This window comes from Trichomycterus rosablanca, chromosome 1 (genome assembly GCF_030014385.1).
Source record: "Trichomycterus rosablanca isolate fTriRos1 chromosome 1, fTriRos1.hap1, whole genome shotgun sequence".
NCBI lineage: Eukaryota > Metazoa > Chordata > Actinopteri > Siluriformes > Trichomycteridae > Trichomycterus > Trichomycterus rosablanca.
The window spans coordinates 48,615,907-48,640,945 of record NC_085988.1 but is presented as its reverse complement, the minus strand read 5'-3'; the positions used below and the strand labels follow the sequence as shown (position 1 = coordinate 48,640,945).

The window sequence follows — 25,039 nt, the reverse complement described above, 5'->3', positions numbered from 1 at the left end:
AAGTAATCTTCAGATTTTTAATTAGCACTTAGGCAATTCAAATCTGCATGCAATTTTATGGTCTACAATTATAAATAAGGCCTGACAAAGCGTACTACACTACTACATAATAACTTTTGGTTGTCGCTGGCCATTTCTACGGCTACTGTACTTTTACTTCTTTACCTACTTACAGTTTCTTGGACATGAGAACATGACAACACGTCTGTTGTCCATGCATTTTACTTACGTTTTTTTTGTTAATTGTTGTGATAGATTGCCGGAATAAATCTGTGTTAATCATCGTGATGTAAACTGTTTAAAATCTGATTAGACAGGGCACTTTCTGGGTTTAAAAATACACAGATCAGACATAAAATTAAAACCACACTGCAGAGCTGAGAATGGTCCACCACCTAAATTATACCTGCTCTGTGGTGGTCCTGTGTGGGTCCTGACCATTGAAGAACAGGGTGAAAGCAGGCGAAAAAGATATGTAGAGAAACAGATGGACTACAGTCAGTAATCGTAGAACTACAAAGAGCTTCTATATGGTAAGTGGAGCTGATAAAATGAACAGTGAGTGTAGAAACAAGGAGGTTGTTTTAATGTATGGCTGATCAGTGTATGTTATATAAATCTTCACAATTTTATTGTTTATTCAATTACTTGGGATTTTTAGTACAATCTTGGGATTTTGTGGCAAGATCTTGGGAATTCTTAAAATGGAGAGTGACAACACTGGTGTTGATCAGCTTCAGTTTAGATAATGATTGCTTTACTGAAACACTTGTCACTGGGATTATAAATAGCATATGTTTGAGAAGCGTAGTCAGATTATGGAAAATATTATTTGACTTGTTTGGTATTTGTTGGTGATGAAAAGAAAGCTGGTCTATAGAATCCACAATTAATGCCAACTTTAGTGGTTACAGTTTGAAAAACATTTATGGGATGGTCTGTACTAAAATGACACATCCCTAAATGTTTTAAATGTATCAACATGTTTTTTTTCTATTACATTTTAATTAAAAACTATAAAAATTCACAAAATTAAAACCTATGTTGAGATTTATATCCACTTGTCCTGTTTGCATTACACAGGAGAGACCCCCCCCTAAGTAACTAAGTAACGTTTACTCTGAGTACATTTTAACTGAGTTACTTTTTACTTGAGTAGATTTTTAGATTAGTAATTTTACTCGTACTTAAGTAAAAAATGTATTAAAGTAATAGTACTTTTACTTGAGTACAATATTTTAGTACTCTTTCCACCTCTGCACACACGGTAGACGGTACATTTTGGCATTGCTACTGAACGAAGAATTGTCTGAATGAGCCGACTCGCATTAATTCACTGAGTCAATTAATATTGACTCAGTGTTCTAGTTGTTAACGCCCGCCCATCACTGCTTAACCCTCGATACATCCTCATCCTTTAGGATTGGTGGGCCCAGGAAGACGGGTGCGTTTAGAATTGTGGGAAATGTAGTACTTGTCCCGTAGTTCTACACGATTTAAGAAAGAATATAATGCATTTAAGAAACAGTACAATAAAACTAAACTGATGTGCATGCACGTACATGTGTTTAATAGTCGTCTCTTCGGTAAGGAAGGTTTTAGGGGCTTATATCGAAGCTAATAATCAAATGAGCAAACACGACCACAGATGACTTTTGACTTCCGTAAAGTGACTGTTGAGTTCGTCTTGCTTTGTATGATATTGTGGAGGGTTCGGTATGACTTCCAACCGTGTTTATAACTGGACTGTTGTAGTTCTTACCTGTCAGCATAAAGATAGCGTCCGTGCCGTCCAAAGAGGTAAGAACCAACGACGCACTTCTTCAGTCAGAAGGGCTATTATCATCATCACAACACTGCAGTTTTACAACCGCTATAATGACATTTACAACCTAGTTACAAAGTCTAAACTCTGAATGCCTTTGAATGGTTGCAACACGGGGGCAGTTGTTGCGATGATGGCCAAGGTGATCCGTTCAATGGGTAAATTAAAGCTTAAATAATTAACATCTCAAGTCATCTGTCAGTTTGCCCTCACAAATAACTTTGAACATGGAGACAGACCAGCTTTACCATTAATCATAAAATGAGGTAAAGCCTTCACACTAACAATTTAATTCAGTCTTCATCAGATAGCATTTTATTTTAGGTGCAGCAGATTCAGAATAAAGATTGGCATCGGGGCTGATGTGCAATGAATAAAGAAGTACAGTTAAACAATTGGGGAGATACATAAGTGCAATCAATTCACAATTTAAAAATGACATTACTTACTCGTAATTTACTTGTAACTTATATGATTCCCCCCCCCCCCTTTTTGTAGATACTTGATGTTTAAATTTGGTCTGGGTGGCCCTAATTCTTAGGTTGCTATAGACCAGTGTTTCTCAACCTTTTTTCAGTCACGTACGGTGGCCGAGAAGTGCAAAACAAATTTACATTTCAGAAAACAAAATTACAAAAAAACAAAAACAAATTTACAACAAAAGCAAAAACAAATTTACAAGTGCTCGGGTACCCAGTGTTTGTAAATTTGTTTTGGCATATGTAAAAGTGTTTCAGCACTTGTAAATTTATTTTCGGCATATGTAATTTTGTTTTCTAAAATGTATATTTGTTTTGCACTTCCCGGCCGCACATTTCTGACGGAAAAGGCAGGGACAATAAACCGGAAGTGCGTGTTGCTTACCTGCTGTCAATCAAACTGTTTCTCAGCGATAAAGTGAACGGAGTTTGTGATGGTGACGATAAACAAGGTTTTGTCTAGTTTGTGGAAATCATTTTATCCAGTTGACCCGCTATTGTTTTTCTTGTGGAAAGTTTTGTGCAGATGTTTAGACGTGGCGTGTGCATCTCTATTTACCGTCCGCTCTTCTAAACATCTAAGGAATTCCCACAAGAACAACAAAAGCGAAATAATGAAAATCATTAACTCAAAATGGACAAAACATTGTTTATTAGGGACGGAACATTTGATACCGAGGCTTTAAAACTTGTTTCACTTTTGTAACACTGAACTCAGTGTATCGGAGCTTATATTAAAGCAGCATGTGCGGGACTGATGAAGCTTTGGTGCTGTGTTTTATCTCACTCACTATATAAGAGACAATCAAACCAGGGTTACCCACCGTCCTGTAACATCCACAATCCTTCTTTATCTGGAGACTAAACGCCGCGTTCAGTACTGAACTGATACAGGACGCTTTGTTCCGTATTTTTATCAGTGGGAGACTGAGGGAATTATATTAAGTAGTGTTCACTTTTATTCTTAGTAACGGTGTGTGTGCGCTGGTTATACCCAGCTAGCAAAAAATGTATGGCCCAGTTCTGGGCCATATCCGGCATGCCGGAACTTTTTGTGTCGGCCCACATCCGGCAGCCGGATCTGGCCCGGTGTCAAAATGAATGACGGTTAGATTGTGGCCCGTATACGGCTGCCCGGATCCCAGCCATGACTGCCAGCAATATGCCAGCACTTAACCACCTGCTAGCCAGAACAATCATTATCGGGCCAATAGTGGCCCAGTTCTGGCCTGCAGTAGATTTTTAATAGGCTTTCCCCAGCCATATGTAACCTTTAATGGTCACTGGGACTACTACAACTGTTCTTGCTTCTTATTGCTATGAAAATACTCTGTAATATATATATACTTTATTATAATTATATGTAATAATAATAATAGAGTACAATTAAAACAGTAACAGAAAAAAACAAATGTACACCAAAACACATTTTTCAATATTTTATTCAAGTATTTTTATTTATTATAAAAATGTTTTGTCCTGCCATAATTGACTGCTGATCTCCTGCCTCCTGACACTGGTCTGTAATTCTGGAATGAAAACAAAAACTATTTTTCACAGATCAATGTGGATCTTATTCAACATTTCTTTTCCATCATTAAGTGGAACTGAAAAATTTGAATAAGAAAAAAAGTAACTGTAGTTTAAATATGTTTACCTGGTTAGAAATGGTTTATTGATTCACTCAGGCAGCAGGAGTGGCATCACGAAAAGCATACAGCTGTAGGTATAGGTAACTAATGTAATCGTTTTAAAATATTATGTGTGTAATATAACTTGGCTATATTGTTAGATGGTTTATATCGTATTTATAATATCAGTGTAAGTTTCCTTTAGGTGTATGTTTTAAATTAATATTGATAGCCTTTGCTGCCATATTTATGTATAGCTGGCTAGATAGTTAGTTTACCGTACCTGCCAAGCTAGCATTTTTGGCTAACGTTAAAACATAGCTATAATAAATTAATTATCAAAAATACGAAATTATTTGATTATATATATTGTTCTGTTACTACAATATATCAGTATTTTTAATATAATGTTTTAGTAAGTTTTTAGTCCTAAAGAGCAGCAGTTAACGTTACCTTGAAATCCTCAGTGTCAGTGTAAAAAATAACGGTTTTCTTATTTAAACTGAACTAAGTGCGCGAGGCTCCTCACGCATGCGTACAGGGAACCTTTCATGTTGAAGTAGTGAACTGATCTCTCACCACCATGTACGTATTAACATTAAGGTAATAGTTAAAAATCACTTGTCAGTTATCATTGCTTACGGACATCTGGTTCAAGTCAAACAAGCTTATCAAGCGACTGTAAAATAATGGTATACATACATATACAACTATTATATTGGTTTAAAAAAAAGTTGCTTTGAGTCTCAGTCAGCCGATAGTGCCGACATGCAGCCATAATCGGGCCAGATGCGGGGTGCCGCAATTCCGCCGAGTCTCAGTCAGCCGACAGTGCCGACATGCAGCCATAATCGGGCCAGATGCGGGGTGCCGCAATTCCGCCGAGTCTCAGTCAGCCGACAGTGCTGACATGCAGCCATAATCGGGCCAGATGCGGGGTGCCGAGCCGACAGACAGCCGACACTGCCGAACCGGAGCCGGAATCGGCCCAGATCTATCTTGCTAGCTGGGTAGCAGCAGGGGGGGACCTTACACAGTCATGAGAACAAAGGTTTTATTTATGGTGTTTAACATTTATTATTTTCATTCTTTATAATAATAAGTCAGAACCATATTTTAGGCAAAACAACGCACTCCGCCCACTGTGCTACACATACAGCGGTGTATTAAACAGGTTATGTCACGTTACTAAGAATAAAAGTGAACACTACTTAATATAATGAATTAAGCAGCAGTTTCCTTCTGTTTCATACACCACACCGTCTCCCATTGATAAAAATACGGAACAAAGCGTCCTGTATCAGTTCAGTACTGAACGCGGCGTTTAGTCTCCAAATAAAGAAGGATTGTGTATGTTACAGGACGGTGGGTAACCCTGGTTTGGTTGTCTCTTATATAGTGAGTGAGATAAAACTCAGCACAAAGCTTCATCAGTCCCGCACATGCTGCTTTAATATAAGCTCCGATACACTGAGTCCAGTGTTACAAAAGTGAAACAAGTTTTAAAGCCTCGGTATCAAATGTTCCGTCCCTAATAAACAATGTTTTGTCCATTTTGTGTTAATGATTTTCATTATTTCGCTTTTGTTGTTCTTGTGGGAATTCCTTAGATGTTTAGAAGAGCGGACGGTAAATAGAGATGCACACGCCACGTCTAAACATCTGCACAAAACTTTCCACAAGAAAAACAATAGCGGGTCAACTGGATAAAATGATTTCCACAAACTAGACAAAACCTTGTTTATCGTCACCATCACAAACTCCGTTCACTTTATCGCTGAGAAACAGTTTGATTGACAGCAGGTAAGCAACACGCACTTCCGGTTTATTGTCCCTGCCTTTTCCGTCAGAAATGTGCGGCCGGGAAGTGCAAAACAAATATACATTTTAGAAAACAAAATTACATATGCCGAAACAAATTTACAAACACTGGGTACCCGAGCACTTGTAAATTTGTTTTTGCTTTTGTTGTAAATTTGTTTTTGTTTTTTTGTAATTTTGTTTTCTGAAATGTAAATTTGTTTTGCACTTCTCGGCCACCGTAGTCACGGCACCCTTTAAACGTATTCAAAATCTCAAGTCACCCCAGTCTAAAATGTATTAAAAAACTTACACTCTGCATCCCTCGGACTGCTAACACACACACACACACACACACACACACACACACACGCACACACACCATAAGGTGTTATTTAGTGAGGGAGGGATAAACATGACTTACTTTTAATGGGAAACCTGAGCCTGGGATGATGCACACAATCGCCCTATTCTGGCAGGGATGGATGAGAGGCAGACACGGAGAGCTCCTGGTCCAGAGCCCTCAGTTGCTTCGTGTACTTGTTCTTGATGTAAGTTAGGCTCGAAAAGCTCAGTTTGCGCCATGAACGAATTAGATTTAACATAATTAATCAAGTTTATAGTTTATTTCTCAATTATTTGTCATTATACTAAGAGCACTGCTTCTTTTCTGAATGTTCTCTCTGTAGCTCGGTTACGGCTCTCAACTCAAAAGAAGCTTTATTGGCATGACAAATAAGGACATTCGTATTGCCAATGCAAGTTACAGAGAAATAATAAAAATAACAATAAGAAAGAACAAATATATACAAAACAGTTACATGTGCAAAAAAATATAAAATAGAATAAAATATTAATAAAAACAGTGCAAAATAATAACAATAAAAATTATAATATTTACAGTAATGAGGTAGTAATAACGATCAGTTTGTGTGTGTGTGTGTCTCTCTCTCTCTCTCTCTCTCTCTCTCTCTGTGTGTGTGTATGTCGCTCGCTCTCCGCGATACTGAAAGTGTTTTCGGATTAGAATTTCGACAATAAACAGCTCTTATTATGACTGATTAATTCCCTCTACTGATGCGAAGCTGAATGGGTGTATTACAGCCGATAAGAACTGCGCAGAAATAAAAAAATATATAGCGGCGACTCGGTTCCTTTTGTTCATTTTAAAGAGTCGTAGAATAGAATCGGATTGTTCGCGAACGACCCATCACTATCAGAATATTTTTGACGGCACCCCTGACGAAGCCAGACGGCACCCCGGGGTGCCACAGCACCCCGGTTGAGAAAGGCTGCTATAGACCACTGAAGTCCTGCGTCATTCTGTAGTCCTCGTTATGCCCATATTTGGAGACCCGGGTCTAAGCCCAATTTCCTATGGGAAAAATGAATGGGGTTTTCAAAAAATCGTCTCTACCGCATCCTGTGCTAAATAAACATGTTCAAAACCCTATACATTTTGTCCTATGTACATTTTTCTCCTGTACATCACTGGATCCTCTGAATTACGAGGTTGTTAAAGGGTCGTAATACTAATAATGCTACACGAAAGCTAATGCTACTGCGCATTAATTAGACGTCACCGAACTACACCAATCAAATTGACGGAATGAGTACAACCAAAGACGTAACACCCAACCATCATTGCTTTCTACTTTAATGTAGCTAGCTACTAAAAATATGAACTAAAACTTGTGAATATCACTCCACTGTTACACTGGTGAATCACGCTGCTTCGTGCGGTTATTTAAGAGGCTTATAAAAGAAAAAATTAAGAGGCTTCCAGTTTAGTGACGTCAATTCAGTGTGCAGTAGCATTAGCTTACATGTAGCACTATTCATATTTTGACTCTTTAACGACTTCATAATTCAGAGGATCCAGTGATAATAGACAGAAGAATCTCCATAAAACAAAATGTAACAGCTTTGGAAAATTTTTTATGACTACAGGATGCGGGAGAGACAATTTGCGAAACCTCCATTCATTTTTCCCATTCAAAATTTATCTTAGACCCGGGTTACCAAATATGGGCATAACAACATGGCGTGGACTACAAACTGACGACACGACTTCAGTGGTCTATTTATCCTGATTACACAATGGAGTTGCTCCGACCTGAGGTAATGGTAGTCATGGTGACGAGATCGTGACACCAAGTTATGTGTGACGCAAGCACGTAAGTGCGTGCCCTCCTGGAACCCATTCAGAATGTATTGCAGCGCCTGCAGTTCAAAAAAGAACCGTAACATGAGAGTCTATGAGAGCAATCTCATAGAAAGGGGTGGTACTGTACGGAACACAACTCGACGCTGATGATATTCCCTTTCGTCCTTTGGTGGTGCGTCGCCCGATCGCCCTTAAGGAACGAGCCGCCGCTAGGTTGCAACATGCTCATCATTGTCATATAGTAACAATCCATCAACTTTTCATTAATGTTTCATCTAAACATCCTTTAGGTCAGGGGTTCTCCACTTTTTTTACTCTTAGACCCCCCCTGTGTTTAAAACAATTTCTGGGACCCCCTTGACATGGGTTTTGACATTATTCTTACACTTTTAGCGAGGATGACAGGAGTTATTGTCTTCATTCTCCATGAAGAAGGTACAGTCATGTAAAAAAGTTAGAACACCCCATGAAAACCTTTGTCTTTTTGAACATATTTAAACAAATGAACATTTGAGCTTCATTTGAACAGTATTGAGAGATGGAGCTTATATAACTAAACAAATGAAACTGAAAAAATTACTTTTAAACACAAGATGTAAAATGTAATAAACAAAAAAGAAAATTTATTGTGAGGAAAAAGTAAGTGCACCCTATGTCCTAATAGCTGGTGTTTCCCCCTTTGGCTGAAATAACCTCAATTAGACATTTCCTATAACCATCTACCGTCTCTGACATCGACTGGAAGAAAGTTTTCCACACTCCTTCATGCAGAATTTCTTCTGTGTGAGGTTTGATCGGTTTCTTGCATGCATCACCCCACAGCATCTCAATAGGATTAAGATCCGGGCTTTGACTTGGCCATTCCAGAATTCTCCATTTCTTTCTTTTGAGCCATTCCTTGGTGGATTTACTGGGATGTTTTGGGTCGTTGTCATGCTGCACCTCCGCTTCAGTTTTCGGACAGTTTTTTACATTTTCCTCAAGCACCCTCTGATACAGTGAAGAATTCATTGTGGATTCTATAATGGAGAGCTTGCCAGGCCGTGCTGCTGCAAAGCAGCCCCAAACCATGACATTTCCACCTCCATGCTTCACAGTTGGTATGAGGTTCTTGTTCCCAAATGCTGTGTTGGGTTTGCGCCAAACATGTCTTCTGTTATTGTGCCCAAATAATTCAGCTTTGGATTCATCTGTCCAAAGCACATTGTTCCAGAAGTGCTGGTCTTTGTCTAGGTGTTCTCTTGTAAACTTTAGTCTTGCCCTGATGTTTTTTTCACAGCAAGGGTTGCAAGGGCAGTCTCTTTCTGATGGTAGATGCGTGTACCTTGACATCAACTGTGGCAAGAGCTACCTGTAGGTCCCGTGATGACATTGTAGGATTATTGGAGATTTCTTTACGCATCTTGCGGTCTGCTCTTGGGCTGAACTTGCTAGGACAGCCTGACCTGGCCATGTTGGCAGTTGTTTTAAATGTTCACCACATGTAAATGATTTTCCGGACAGTGGAATGGCTGATTTCTAATTGTTTTAAGATCTTTTTAAATCCCTTCCCAGACTCATATGCATTTACAACCTTCTTTCTGATCTCACCATGGTGATATCACTTACTTCAACAATCAAGAGCAAACCAAACTAATGTCTGAGGTTTAAATAAAACTCCAATGTCCTCTAACGATGGTCTAATCATTGCAGCTGGTGTGGTGCACCGGATTCTAATTTTAGACATTTTAAGTAGTAATAAATGTGGGGGTGTCCTAACTTTTTCCTCACAATAAATTTCCTTTTTTGTTTATTACATTTTACAGCTTGTGTTTAAAAGTAATTTTTTAACATTTTATTTGTTTAGTTATATAAGCTCCATCTCTCAGTACTGTTCAAATGAAGCTCAAATGTTTAAATATGTTCAAAAAGACAAAGGATTTCATGGGGTGTCCTAACTTTTTCACGTGACTGTAAATTATAGTATTTTCTGATTTGGGGTTTACTTCTTGTGAACTTGTGGTGGGAGTTTCCACACCTGGGTTTGCTTCATTGGGATTTACTTTTACTACTGAATCAATCATTTGTAGTTGCCATCCGTTGACCTTTGCACTTTTGAGGTGGACAAATCAAATGTCCATTTTCAAAGACCCTCAGATAGCACTGCATCAAGAACCATCATTCATTAGTACAAAGTATATCCACACAGGCAAGGGATTACTTTGGCAAACGTTCGTCAAGTACTACAATACAGAATTACATTTACGTTTAAGTGCCACTTAAGACTTTTTTTTGCACAGTAAAGTTTAATGTTGACCATGTCCAGTAGTGGTGTCGAGTTCTCTGGGCTCTGAGACATCTGGGATGAACCATCACACACTGGAAACATGCATTGTGGTCAGACAAATGAGTATTCCAGATTTTTTTTTTGTAAGAAATAGACGCTGTGGTCTCTGGACCAAAGACGAAAAGCATCATCCAAGCTGTTATGAGCAACAGGTCCAAAAGCCATGCTGCCTTTGTTGCCTTCAAGTTGAAATCCTTTTCAGGGATGGGACGTCCATGCATATTTAAACAAGATGCAAAATCACATGCTACAGCAGCATGGCTGCAGAAGAAGAGGGTACGGGTATTTGACTGGCCTGCCTGCAGTCCTGACCTGTCCCCAACAGAGAATGTGTGGACAATTTCAAAACAGAAAATGCAACAACGACGACCCCGTACTGTTGCACATCTTAAGACGTGTTTGAAGAACCAATGGAACAAAATAGCACCTGAAACACTTCATCGTTTGGTATCATCTGTGCCAAAATGTGTTGTAAGAATTAATGGCAACATAGCAAAGTAGTAAATGCTTTTTTTGGGAATGTGTTGTAGGCCTGAAATGCAGGAATGCATGTATATTAACAAATGAAATTAAGTTGACCAGACAAACCATGAAATATCTTGGGTTTATACTGTAAGCAATTAAATAAAAGTCAAGGTATCATAGTATCCTTAAAATATTTTTTTTCCTGTTTGTATACACCAATCAGCCATAACATTAAAACCACCTCATGGTTTCTATTAGCTCCACTTGCCATATAGAAGCACTTTGCAGTTCAACAATTACTGACTGTAGTCTCTGTAGACTGTTTCTCTACATACCTTTTTAGCCTGCTTTTACCATGTTCTTCAATGGTCAGGACCCTTACAGGACCACTACAAAGCAGGTATTATTTAGGTGGTGGATCATTCTCAGCACTGCACTGACACTGACATGATGGTGGTGTGTTAGTGTGTGTTGTGCTGGTATGAGTGGATCAGACACAGCAGCACTGCTGGAGTTTTTAAATACCGTGTCCACTCACTGTCCACTCTATTAGACACTCCTACCTAGATGGTTCACCTTGTAGATGTAGAGTTGTTGTTATGTTATGCCTGATTGGTGTATGTATTAGCCTCCTGAGACCCGGACTTTTGCTTGGTGTGCATTTTTAATTAGTAGGATTAGTAGGACCTAACAAGCATAAAAACTAAACTTTGTCTTTGTACAGGAAGTCGTTTTTGAAAAAAACAATGTCCTCATATGGAGACAGTAGTTTATTTTAACATTTAAAAATGGTCCTTGCCATTTGGGATCAGAAGGACCAAATTAGTCCAAAAACAAAATTTTTGCTTTCTACAGTAAGTAGAATGAGGACAATATGTCTATCTTACTGTGTGATAAAATAAAGAAACAATTGGCTAACAAAGTACAAAACTGTTTATTTCAAACTGTAAACATGAGGATACAAAAACAAAGGTGCAAATAATGTGTATTTCAAGCTCTAAACATGACTGTACAAAAGTGCAAATATTATCATTGTAAAGTTATTAGTAAGTAGCTGACAAATGTGTCAGAGTAAAAAATACAATATTTGCCTCTGAAATGCAGCAAAGTAGAGGTATAAAGTATGGTAAAGTAAAATTAAAGCACAAATAAAATAAAATGTGTATTTTAGTACAGTACTTGACTAAATGTACCAAAATCAACACCCTACATCACATATAAAACTGAGAATGCACAAAAACATGCCCGTTTAAATACAAAACAATAGTGCAAACAATACCAAATAATCACCCAATGTACTTTTTTTTAAGGAACCATCCATAACACCTGTTACCCCTTCCAAAATGCTGCAAAACAGTTACAGATTGAGTTAAGACTGTTCATTTCAATACCTGAACCCAGTTGTGTAGAAATGATCAGAAAGCAGTAGTTTGCATTGAGCAATTGTTCTACTTTTGACATTGAAACTCTCCCTGTAATGATAAAATGAAGCACAACCATTGACGTAATGTAGTCCCAATGTCCTCAAACGAGTAATTCATTTTTACGGATGTTGTAGCTTCCTATTATTGCAAAAATTTGTCAAAAATGCATGCCATATGAAGCTAGAGATGTTATTGTACATAAATAAACTAGTTTTGAACATAAAATTCGATTCGAATTTTTACCTGGCCCATGTTTCTGTCTGGTTTGGCTGTAGAAACTTTTTACTGGGATTCCCGGCATCTTGTTTTCAATCAATTGAGTGTAATGTTGTCATGTGACCACTAGATGGTACGGGCAGTGTCTTCATATGAGGCCAAAGGGTCAACGTTTTAAAAAATTAAATATCATGGTGCAGAGAAGCAGAAATGTAATGTCCGCATATGAGGACACAGGGTCGCAAGAGGTTAGGGCTCACCACAGTGGATCTGGTCCATATGCCAGTCTTGGCACCTAAAGCTCAACCCTGTTAATTGAGGGGTCTTTGCTTTGCAGAGTTGGAGATCCGACAGCAGCGTAGGATCCTGCCTTCCACAGCCCTGCTTCTTACTGTCCCTGACCCACAGCAGCACGTGGGCAGTGGAGGGGCCACACTTAATGCGCTGCTGGTGGCTGCTGAGCACCTCAGTGCAAGAGCAGGTTATACGGTAAGTGACAGAAACTACAGTATTTTGTGCTCTTTTGAATAAACTGTAATTTGCATAGTAAAATATTTGAAGGTACTGATTTGAGCAGGTTGGAAAATAAAATGTGTTTGCTCTAACCCCAGAAATAGGCCGACTTTGCAGACCAGTAAATAAAAATAGTTCAGAAGTGCTTTACAGGGAGCATGTTATATTTCAGCTTGTGAGTAAGTGTAAGTAAGCTTAAAGCTGACAAAATACAGGGGTTACATTTCACGTTTCATGCATGGTGCCTATAGATTGCAAATGTAGTAGTAAGCTAACCTTGTCTTTACGCCTTTTTGTGCATGTGTGTGTTGTGTGTGGCTTGTGTAAATATTCCTTCTGTATTTAGGTGGTGACAGCGGATGTTTTATATGATGCTCACATTCTCATTCTGCACACGGTAAGGTTAAAACGTTTTACATCTAAAGATTTTTTTACATTAATAAGAGGTCCATTCCACAAAGATGTGTAAATTAAGCAAATTATATAGATTACAACTAGCTAATTCATTTTGGGGTGGGTTGCTTTCGGAACTGTGTAGTTTAAAGTGCTCAGATATGTTAAGAATTTAAAATATGACCAATTAAAAACCATTTGAAATCTATTTTCACAGTAAAACATATTCTTTTGCATGGGGAAAAAAACCGGAAAGTGAGATACCATTGCACAAACCCCCCTTTCCAGAATAGTTGCTTCAGCTGCTCAACAGTCTGTGATTGCCATCGTCTGATTCCTTTTTCATGTTGCACCATAGCTTTTTAATAGAAGACAGATCTGGACTGCAGGTCAACACACACATTCTGTGTCTATGAAGCCACACTGTTGTAGTGTGTACAGAATGAGGCCTGGCATTGTCTTACCTGAAATAATCATAGACTTTTGTGCCTCTTTAAAATCCCATTATATGTCTCGGTGTACTTGATTAATATTCTTCTGATTTGGTCATAAAGTTTGAATGGACGGTGCAGTCTTGACAAGATGTTGGTGATGCCATACACTTTCCATTTAAGAAAGCGTAACTTTTTATTATGGAACCTTTCTGAAAGCACCTTTCCGTGGTGGATTTTTTTGTGTTACCATGATCTACTAGTAGTGAAATCCACAGGAAACAACTGGTTTTATTCTAAAATAATCAGAATCACTTCAGTTGATGTCAGGTGTGGGCCAGTTAGCCTGGTGTCTGATCTGGAAGATGATTGGTTGTACCTAAGCAAGTTCATAATGATAACACTGAGGTGCTGATTAAACTATCAATAATTTATTTGAAGTGTAATTTTCTTTGATGATAAGGGTTATAATGTGTAAATACAGCTGGAAAATTTTTATAGGGTTAAAAATTATACTGGGTTGTACAGTATTTAGAATATATCTTTTGCATGTTTTTACGGCAGGGCAGGGATTTTCCCTGGGATGGCTGCGGTCGGGCATTCTGCTGGATGCCTGTCACTACAGCTGAGCAACATGTTGAGGGACCCGTTTGCTGTTTAGATATTCTACTGGATTGCCTCTCTTCCAAGGTGAGCAAATTGCACTATTTCAACCTGTTTGGCCATGTAAGATTTGGTCCTAAATTGATTGACTGATTTTAGTATATGTTAATGATATAATACAATACTGATCTAAGATTTTATATAGTAGATGTTTGAAAGACCAGTCATAGCACAGACTGCAACAGTGCTACCCACCGAGCCACTGTGCCGCCCAATCTTGCCTTCTAATTCCTGTCAGTTAAATATAGGTTCAAGTCAATTAACAAATGACAGATTCTTGTTTTCATTTTATTTTACAAAATGTCCTAACACTTTCAGAAATAGAATGTTCTACTAGTGTATGTGTGGGTTTCCTTCAGAGACTCAGGTTTCCACCTTCCAGAAAGGCGTATTGGCAGCTCTTGATTGTAAATATGAGTGAGGGATAGTGGGTGACCATGTCTCATACTTACACACACACACACACACACACACACACACACACACGTACAAACACACACACACACACAAACTGATTGTTATTACTTCCTCATTACTGTAAATATTATAATTGTTATTGTTTTTATTAATATTTTATTCTATTTTATATTTTTTGCACATGTAACTGTTTTGTATATATTTGTTCTTTCTTATTTGTATTATTTCTCTGTAACTTGCTTTGGCAATATGAATGTCCTTATTTGTCATGCCAATAAAGCTTCTTTTGCGTTTGAGTTGAGTGAGTGTGTCACTATGAGAGTGAGGATGAAATATTCAATGTAAATGAATGAATAATGATGTGTGTACTTGATAGACAGACCTTATTTAAGAGGTTTGGTTATTCATGTTAAGAATTTGTCTCTGTGTTGTTACAGGTATGTGTTGGCTCTCCACCAGGTGTCTGGGTGTGTAGTACTGACATGATTTTGAATATCCCGACTACACCAGGTACAACTGCGCAACTTGATTTATCATCTTATGTACACAAACATACACAAATGATTATGTATTAAAATGCTGTATGGCTGTCCCTGCAGGGATCTCATGGGAAGGCTTTTCAGGGGTGCGGGTTGTGTCTTTACCTGGTGAAGTGTCTTTTGCTACAAACCACGGAGTCTACGTCACAGATCCAGAGGTTTGTTTTGGTGACATTATCATTGAGAAATGAATTGATTTAGACGCTTCAAGTTCAGAGCTATAAACAAGTAATACTTGCAATTTTTGTTGACAGGGTGGAGTATGTGATATCATATATCGTGGATCAGAGGAGAAGATTCGCTCTGTTGCACTGCCTGATGGAAAAGTGCCTCTGGTATAATAAGATCAGCAAAGAGTTTAAACTTAGAGTTTAGGCTTTATGTTAAATTTTACACATATACACACACTCACATCACAAGTTTCTTGAGTATGTTTATTTTATGGCACTGGACTATAAAATTCATATTAGTTAATATTAGGGCTGGCTTGTTACCACTTTTTTATATCCGATACCGATACTGCAAATTGAGTATCTGCCCATACCAATCCAATACCGTCATTTCTCCTCTCAAACCACTAAGCAGTAATAATACATGTCTCAATGTGCCAGGGTGTATATACAGTGTATCACAAAAGTGAGTACACCCCTCACATTTCTGCAAATATTTTATTATATCTTTTCATGGGACAACACTATAGAAATAAAACTTGGATATACGTAACTTAGAGTAGTCAGTGTACAACTTGTATAGCAGTGTAGATTTACTGTCTTCTGAAAAGAACTCGACACACAGCCATTAATGTCTAAATAGCTGGCAACATAAGTGAGTACACCCCACAGTGAACATGTCCAAATTGTGCCCAAATGTGTCGTTGTCCCTCCCTGGTGTCATGTGTCAAGGTCCCAGGTGTAAATGGGGAGCAGGGCTGTTAAATTTGGTGTTTTGGGTACAATTCTCTCATACTGGCCACTGGATATTCAACATGGCACCTCATGGCAAAGAACTCTCTGAGGATGTGAGAAATAGAATTGTTGCTCTCCACAAAGATGGCCTGGGCTATAAGAAGATTGCTAACACCCTGAAACTGAGCTACAGCATGGTGGCCAAGGTCATACAGCGGTTTTCCAGGACAGGTTCCACTCGGAACAGGCTTCGCCAGGGTCGACCAAAGAAGTTGAGTCCACGTGTTCGGCGTCATATCCAGAGGTTGGCTTTAAAAAATAGACACATGAGTGCTGCCAGCATTGCTGCAGAGGTTGAAGACGTGGGAGGTCAGCCTGTCAGTGCTCAGACCATACGCCGCACACTGCATCAACTCGGTCTGCATGGTCGTCATCCCAGAAGGAAGCTGACGCACAAGAAAGCCAGCAAACAGTTTGCTGAAGACAAGCAGTCCAAGAACATGGATTACTGGAATGCCCTGTGGTCTGACGAGACCAAGATAAACTTGTTTGGCTCAGATGGTGTCCAGCATGTGTGGCGGCGCCCTGGTGAGAAGTACCAAGACAACTGTATCTTGCCTACAGTCAAGCATGGTGGTGGTAGCATCATGGTCTTGGGCTGCATGAGTGTTGCTGGCACTGGGGAGCTGCAGTTCATTGAGGGAAACATGAATTCCAACAGGATAAAGACCCCAAACACAACCTCCAAGATAACAACTGCCTTGCTGAGGAAGCTGAAGGTAAAGGTGATGGACTAAACCCAATTGAGCACCTGTGGCGCATCCTCAAGTGGAAGGTGGAGGAGTTCAAGGTGTCTAACATCCACCAGCTCCGTGATGTCATCATGGAGGAGTGGAAGAGGATTCCAGTAGCAACCTGTGCAGCTCTGGTGAATTCCATGCCCAGGAGGGTTAAGGCAGTGCTGGATAATAATGGTGGTCACACAAAATATTGACACTTTGGGCACAATTTGGACATGTTCACTGTGGGGTGTACTCACTTATGTTGCCAGCCATTTAGACATTAATGGCTGTGTTTTGAGTTATTTTCAGAAGACAGTAAATCTACACTGCTATACAAGTTGTACACTGACTACTCTAAGTTATATCCAAGTTTTATTTCTATAGTGTTGTCCCATGAAAAGATATAATAAAATATTTGCAGAAATGTGAGGGGTGTACTCACTTTTGTGATACACTGTATATATATATATATATATATATACAGTGTATCACAAAAGTGAGTACACCCCTCACATTTCTGCAGATATTTACGTATATCTTTTCATGGGACAACACTGACGAAATGACACTTTGACACAATTAAAAGTAGTCTGTGTGCAGCTTATATAACAGTGTAAATTTATTCTTCCCTCAAAATAACTCAATATACAGTCATTAATGTCTAAACCACCGGCAACAAAAGTGAGTACACCCCTAAGAGACTACACCCCTAAATGTCCAAATTGAGCACTGCTTGTCATTTTCCCTCCAAAATGTCATGTGATTTGTTAGTGTTACTAGGTCTCAGGTGTGCATAGGGAGCAGGTGTGTTCAATTTAGTAGTACAGCTCTCACACTCTCTCATACTGGTCACTGAAAGTTCCAACATGGCACCTCATGGCAAAGAACTCTCTGAGGATCTTAAAAGACGAATTGTTGCGCTACATGTAGATGGCCAAGGCTACAAGAAGATTGCCAACACCCTGAAACTGAGCTGCAGCACAGTGGCCAAGATCATCCAGCGTTTTAAAAGAGCAGGGTCCACTCAGAACAGACCTCGCGTTGGTCGTCCAAAGAAGCTGAGTGCACGTGCTCAGCGTCACATCCAACTGCTGTCTTTGAAAGATAGGCGCAGGAGTGCTGTCAGCATTGCTGCAGATATTGAAAAGGTGGGGGGTCAGCCTGTCAGTGCTCAGACCATACGCCGCACACTACATCAAATTGGTCTGCATGGCTGTCACCCCAGAAGGAAGCCTCTTCTGAAGTCTCTACACAAGAAAGCCCGCAAACAGTTTGCTGAAGACATGTCAACAAAGGACATGGATTACTGGAACCATGTCCTATGGTCTGATGAGACCAAGATTAATTTGTTTGGTTCAGATGGTCTCAAGCATGTGTGGCGGCAATCAGGTGAGGAGTACAAAGATAAGTGTGTCATGCCTACAGTCAAGCATGGTGGTGGGAATGCCATGGTCTGGGGCTGCATGAGTGCAGCAGGTGTTGGGGAGTTACATTTCATTGAGGGACACATGAACTCCAATATGTACTGTGAAATACTGAAGCAGAGCATGATCCCCTCCCTCCGGAAACTGGGTCGCAGGGCAGTGTTCCAGCATGATAATGACCCCAAACACACCTCTAAGACGACCACTGCTTTATTGAAGAGGCTGAGGGTAAAGGTGATGGACTGGCCAAGCATGTCTCCAGACCTAAACCCAATAGAACATCTTTGGGGCATCCTCAAGCGGAAGGTGGAGGAGCGCAAAGTCTCGAATATCCGCCAGCTCCGTGATGTCGTCATGGAGGGGTGGAAAAGCATTCCAGTGGCAACCTGTGAAGCTCTGGTAAACTCCATGCCCAGGAGAGTTAAGGCAGTTCTGGGAAATAATGGTGGCCACACAAAATATTGACACTTCAGGAACTTTCACTAAGGGGTGTACTCACTTCTGTTGCCGGTGGTTTAGACATTAATGGCTGTATATTGAGTTATTTGAGGGAAGAATAAATTTACACTGTTATATAAGCTGCACACAGACTACTTTTCATTGTGTCAAAGTGTCATTTTGTCAGTGTTGTCCCATGAAAAGATATACTTAAATATCTGCAGAAATGTGAGGGGTGTACTCACTTTTGTGATACACTGTATATATATATATATATATATATAAATATATAAACATTGTTGATTTCAAATATATGGTAGGAACCCAGTGGAGATTGTGGATGTTCCACTGTGCTGAATTGCAATTGCTTATCTGCCATCTGCAATCTGCCATTAATCCAACATTTCAGACCAACATCAACCCCAATAACCAGTACTGAGTAATAAATTAATGTATCCCTTATGTTGTATGGCAGGTATCAGGTCCTGTGTTTTTCTCCAGCGCTGTGTCTGAAAGACTTTTACAAACTCATGTCATGCCACCTCTGGATGGCTGTACTTACCTGGGCATGGACTCCGGAGCACCACCGTTACAGGTAGACACTTGACACGTGCCAATATTAAATCTAAGCTTTTATCATTCATTACATCATTCATAATAGTATCATGGTATTTAATGAAGATAACGTGTTCATTCACATGTTTATTCTGTCTTTTGTTGGCTCTCATCTCTGCAGATTTCTCTCTTTCTGGACATTCTGATGTGCCTTTGCTCAGATCTTACTGAAGCTGAATTTGTTAATGGAGAGAGAGTAGGCTGCAGTTCACCGACGGGTCCACAAGGGGCAGTAGTGAAGAGTGCTCGTTCCGTGCTGTGGAGGACTTTAAGAGGAGTTTTGCTTTCTATGGGTGCTTCTCTCACACTGATTCTCTTTTTCTCGATTTCCTCAGATTTTCTTCTTATAATTTACACATTGTGTTTGCAGTGTACATTCCTGAAGGGCGTTATGACTACCTGACAATGTCTGGCAGAGAACACGTTGTTCGCCTGATAGAAGCAGGCTCAGAGAAACTGATTAATTCCCACATACAGGTGAGCCAAAGGTTAAGCAAGGTCTCCAGATTGTTAAAGCTGAATACAGTCTTAAAAAAGGTAAAATCAATTGGTTAATCAATTGGCTTCTAGTCTGCTGGGTGGGATAGACCGGACTATTGGGTGAGGCTATCATCACTGTGTAAGGACCTTGGTTGCTCAGAAAGCCTGTACAGAAAGTGGAGGAGTGCGGAGATTGGGGCGTGGCTCTCCATACGCAAAGCCCACAGATATACTGAAGTATGGATGAATAAGAAGGGATTGGTGGACTGCGCACACTTCTGAGGGAGTGTGTGTCAAGCGAATATACACCCTATATACAGTGGGGGAAATAAGTATTTGATCCCCTGCTGATTTTGTAAGTTTACCCCCTTACAAAGACTTGAACAGTCTATAATTTTTATGGAAGGTTTATTTTAACAGAGATAGACAGAATATCAACAAAAAATCCAGAAAAAAAACATTAAATAAAAGTTACAAATTAATTTGTATTTAAGGGAAATAAGTATTTGATCCCCTACCAACCAGCAAGAATTCTGACCCCCACAGACCGGTTATGTGCCCATGAGGCACACAAATTAGTCCTGTCCCTGTATAAAAGACTCCTGTCACAGAATCAGTTTCTTCCGTTCAAATCTCTCGACCACCATGGGCAAGACCAAAGAGCTATCAAAGGACGTCAGGGACAAGATTGTAGACCTGCACAAGGCTGGAATGGGCTACAAGACCATCAGCAAGAAGCTTGGTGAGAAAGAGACCACTGTTGGTGCGATAATTCGAAAATGGAAGAAATACAAGATCACAGTCAATCACCCTCACTCTGGAGCTCCATGCAAGATCTCACCTGGTGGGGTAAGAATAATTCTGAGAAAGGTGAGGTCAGTCCAGAATTACACGGGAGGAGCTTGTCAATGATCTCAAGGGAGCTGGGAACACAGTCACCAAGAAAACCATTAGTAACACACTTCGCCGTAATGGATTGAGATCCTGCAGTGCCCACGAAGTCCCTTTGCTCAAGAAGGCTCATGTACAGGCCCGTCTGAAGTTTGCCAATGAACACCTGAATGATTCAGAGAAAGCTTGGGAGAATGTGATATGGTCAGATGAGACCAAAATTGAGCTCTTTGGCATCAACTCCACTCGCCGTGTTTGGAGGCAAAGAAATGCTCGGTGGGGATGGTGTTCTTGGGGTCATATCCAGCATTTCTCTGCTCCCAGCTCCTACCTTGAGATCATTGACAAGCTCCTCCCGTGTAATTCTGGACTGACCTCACCTTTCTCAGAATCATTCTTACCCCACCAGGTGAGATCTTGCATGGAGCTCCAGAGTGAGGGTGATTGACTGTGATCTTGTATTTCTTCCATTTTCGAATTATCACACCAACAGTGGTCTCTTTCTCACCAAGCTTCTTGCTGATGGTCTTGTAGCCCATTCCAGCCTTGTGCAGGTCTACAATCTTGTCCCTGACATCCTTTGATAGCTCTTTGGTCTTGCCCATGGTGGTCGAGAGATTTGAACGGAAGAAACTGATTCTGTGACAGGAGTCTTTTATACAGGGACAGGACTAATTTGTGTGCCTCATGGGCACATAACCGGTCTGTGGGGGTCAGGATTCTTGCTGGTTGGTAGGGGATCAAATACTTATTTCCCTTAATTAAATAAAAATTAATTTATAACTTTTATTTAATGTTTTTTTTCTGGATTTTTTGTTGATATTCTGTCTCTCTCTGTTAAAATAAACCTTCCATAAAAATTATAGACTGTTCAAGTCTTTGTAAGGGGGTAAACTTACAAAATCAGCAGGGGATCAAATACTTATTTCCCCCACTGTATATATTCTTCCAAGTCAACTACTTTATTACTTTTAGGACATTTCTAATTTTAGGCCAGCTGAGCTTTAACACTTTTTGCACAAGCAATTGGATTAATGGTAAGTTTAGAATCGAACAAAGTGTTGTGAGTCAGTAATGGTATGCGGTGATGTTGCACCTAGCCTATTGTCTCTTCTTCATTGCAGCAGTTGCAGGCTGTGAGTGAGGACAGTAGAGTGATTAACAGTGTGCTTGATGGAGATGTTCGGGTTGCATCTGGGGCAGTGGTACAACATTGCCACCTACAGGTCAGCATTCTTTAAAACCTTGCAGCAATTCTTGCAAAATGTTTTCAAGGTTCAAGTGGCTCTATTTCCATTTCAATTACATAGAAGTACACAGCGTTTGTCTGTCATTTTCATAAAAGTTGAGACATTTTATAAAATACAATGAAAATCTGTGATTTGTTGATTTTTTAATTTGATTCCTACAGCACGTATTTCAAAAAAGTTGGGCAAAATAAGAGTAAAAATTTAGAGAGCCACTCAGGTGGCGCAGCGGTAAAAAGACATGCTGCAACCAGAGCTGGATTCTGAGTACATTGTATCGAATCCAGCTCTGCCTTACCGGTTCGAGGCTGAGTGGCTGTATGAACAACGATTGGCCGGTTGCTCAGTTGGGGGGCGGGACAAAGAACCGGATGTGGGTCTCTCTCTGTCAGGATGCGATTGCGACCTCCGCCGGCTGATTGGAGGCGCCTGCACAGAGATGAGGAAGAGTGCCCTTAGGGTGTGTCTCTCTGCATGCAATGCTAGGTGGCACAACACTCATCAATGTGTGGGTGGCAAAGATGCATCTGGCTGCTGCCCATGTTTCGGAGGGGATATGGGTTAGCTTCGATCTCCTCGGTCAGGGCAGGGTTCAGCATAGACAGAGAGGAAGCATGAAATTGAACAATTGGATGTGCTAAAGGGGGAGAAAAAGGGGGGAAATAAAAAAAAAAGTTTAGAGAACATTCAGATTTCACTATTTAGAAATGTACAATACACAATATCCTGAGTGGGGTAAAAAAAAAAACTAAGATGGGTCATAGCTCACCACTTTGTGGCAAACATGTACAGTAAGGTGTGTTCGAAAACCTAGTGAGCTGCCTTGCTGTCTTACTGCCTACATAGGCAGCTGCCTCATTAGAGAGGATTCTAATAAGTCAATGACTTGTAAGGCCGGTTATTCGAACTCTTCTCCCCTCAGTGTACCGAAAACGGTTAGATTCGCTGACAAGCCCGAACTTGCAAATAAAAACACATGTACAAAAGTTTATACAAGTTAAACATCAGTAATAATTTATTTACGTTTGAAAATAACTTTGTTTCTCCGCCCCGTCAGCCATGTTTTTTTAATTTTTCTGTGAGAGAAGAGCTGCCGCACTGAATGCTGGGATTGCCTTGATCACTAAGGACATTTCCGATGCTCACTCGTTCTTGGGTCAAAATAACATTGAAATGTTAAGATACCCCAGTAGTAAGGATATTAAGGCATCTAGGATTTCGAACAGCCTCCTTCTCGGGAGCACACATAGGATGACGTAAAATGCTGTCTATGTAGAGAGCTCACTAGCTTTTCGAACACACCCATAGAGAGAAAGATTAAAAATCACATTACAAAATTACTCAATGCAAGACTGCAAATAATTAGGTCTTTTACCATTTACCATACATAATATATTGAAAAGATTCAGGAAACTTGGGAAAATCTCAGCCCATTCCTGCCCTTTGATGGTAATGTATGAAAAACTGGTAAAGTTCCCTTAATTTTTTCCATTTTATACAAACTAAAAAGCTCTGTAGGGATCATGTCATTTTATAGGACCAGATTAGGAAAGTTATGCTATTTTATGCTTCTGCTTACAGGAAATCAGATTTTCTTTCTTTTATTCTAGGGCCCAATCCTGGTGCCCTCTGGGTGCCTCCTGTCTGGCCTGAATCTGACCTCAGAGGTTCCTGCACAGCACCAGCCACTGATCAGCAACATCATCGTGCAGGGGCACAGAGTACATCTTGGAGAGCTGAAGCTAACAGTCTTCACTGTGTTTGGAGTTTATGACAGTTTGGAGGTATATGATGTCCCTGGTTTATAGTTCCACCACGATCTTGCAGGTTTTTTTGTAAATGACATTTTGAATGCTCAGATTAAAACGTCAGTGCTCTTTCTCTTATGAGTACAGTCAACTGGCACACAAACACTGTCAGGGTGGTGAGGGTGACAGTTCAAATCAAGCAGTAGTTTTTGCAAATGAGTGTAAATGACGTTTCATCAAAAGGTCATTCATCAAACCATGACTTCTATGTCGGCTAACTCATAAATCATTAACATCCCAAATTCAGGAGCTCAGCAGTTTTCTTCATGTTTAAACAGAATGGATTGTTAGATCAGTTACATTCTGAAGAAAATAGTGTGCGGGGGTGTTTTGAGGAGGGTGTGTTGCCTTCAATTTTTTAAATAAAAAAACTTAGCTGGGATAATTAGGTACCTTTTGGGCTTTGTTGGGAGAATTAGAATGAGAATAGCTTTGTGGCTGTGTATGACTAATATGATTAAACAGTGAAGAACCCGTCTACAATGCACTTTGTGTTAAATAAAGATTAAAAGCTGCTAGCAGGAAATCATTTTCTAATGTTAGTTTGCAACACACAGATACATCTTTTTGCAGCAATGGGCCACCATATTTTACAATAATTTTAAATTAATAGAAATTTTTTAATATTTAACAGCAAATCAAAGGTTACATATTGAATCGTTAATTTGTATTATTATTCTGATATATAGAAGCATTTAAAGGGCGCTTGGGGGGGGGGGGGGGGGGTGCAGTGGTAAAAGTACACTTGCCACACTGCTGAGATTCAAGGATCCAGGATTGGAATCTAATGCCTAGTTCACACTACACTATTTTTGCCCTGATTTTTGCTCGCTGACTGGTCGCTGCTAGATTTACAGACTCGGGAGCAACGTGGCGATCGAAACTCGGCCCTCAATCGCTATGTGTGAACTGCTCAACAACTCGATCCGAGCGAAGAGAGATATCTAGCTTGTCAAATATCTGAATCTGAGTTGCCCAACTGGCAATGAGTGCTCTGTCGAACAGCCAATGAGAACGCAAGATATGGTGTGAGGGGAAACGCAGGGGAGGAGTTGTAATGACCCTATCGTTCTCTACAAAACATAACACCAGCATTGCATTGCAAAAAATATTTATTAACCTCCAACTCACTATAGAACAATCCACGCCAAATCCATTTA

The 25,039-nt window shown here is 39.9% G+C and overlaps 1 protein-coding gene and 1 long non-coding RNA gene across 2 annotated transcripts in view; one reads left to right on the top strand and one right to left on the bottom strand.

Moving 5' to 3' along the window:
• Nucleotides 1-1,718: 1,718 nt before the first annotated feature.
• The window catches only part of LOC134312103 (L-fucose kinase), a 39,113-nt gene continuing 15,792 nt past the window's right edge, over nucleotides 1,719-25,039 (top strand). Inside the window, exons 1-12 of the mRNA XM_062993788.1 lie at nucleotides 1,719-1,800; nucleotides 12,671-12,822; nucleotides 13,193-13,243; nucleotides 14,235-14,360; nucleotides 15,188-15,260; nucleotides 15,350-15,447; nucleotides 15,544-15,624; nucleotides 19,314-19,433; nucleotides 19,575-19,746; nucleotides 19,824-19,930; nucleotides 21,949-22,050; nucleotides 23,682-23,855. Coding sequence (XP_062849858.1) covers nucleotides 1,719-1,800; nucleotides 12,671-12,822; nucleotides 13,193-13,243; nucleotides 14,235-14,360; nucleotides 15,188-15,260; nucleotides 15,350-15,447; nucleotides 15,544-15,624; nucleotides 19,314-19,433; nucleotides 19,575-19,746; nucleotides 19,824-19,930; nucleotides 21,949-22,050; nucleotides 23,682-23,855 — 1,338 coding nt within the window. The remainder of the gene's footprint in view (nucleotides 1,801-12,670; nucleotides 12,823-13,192; nucleotides 13,244-14,234; nucleotides 14,361-15,187; nucleotides 15,261-15,349; nucleotides 15,448-15,543; nucleotides 15,625-19,313; nucleotides 19,434-19,574; nucleotides 19,747-19,823; nucleotides 19,931-21,948; nucleotides 22,051-23,681; nucleotides 23,856-25,039) is intronic.
• On the bottom strand, nucleotides 3,729-4,377 carry LOC134321958 (uncharacterized). Its single transcript, XR_010013944.1, has 2 exons — nucleotides 3,962-4,377; nucleotides 3,729-3,833 (listed from the first exon to the last, which is right to left on the bottom strand). It is a non-coding gene; the product is annotated as an uncharacterized LOC134321958 (long non-coding RNA).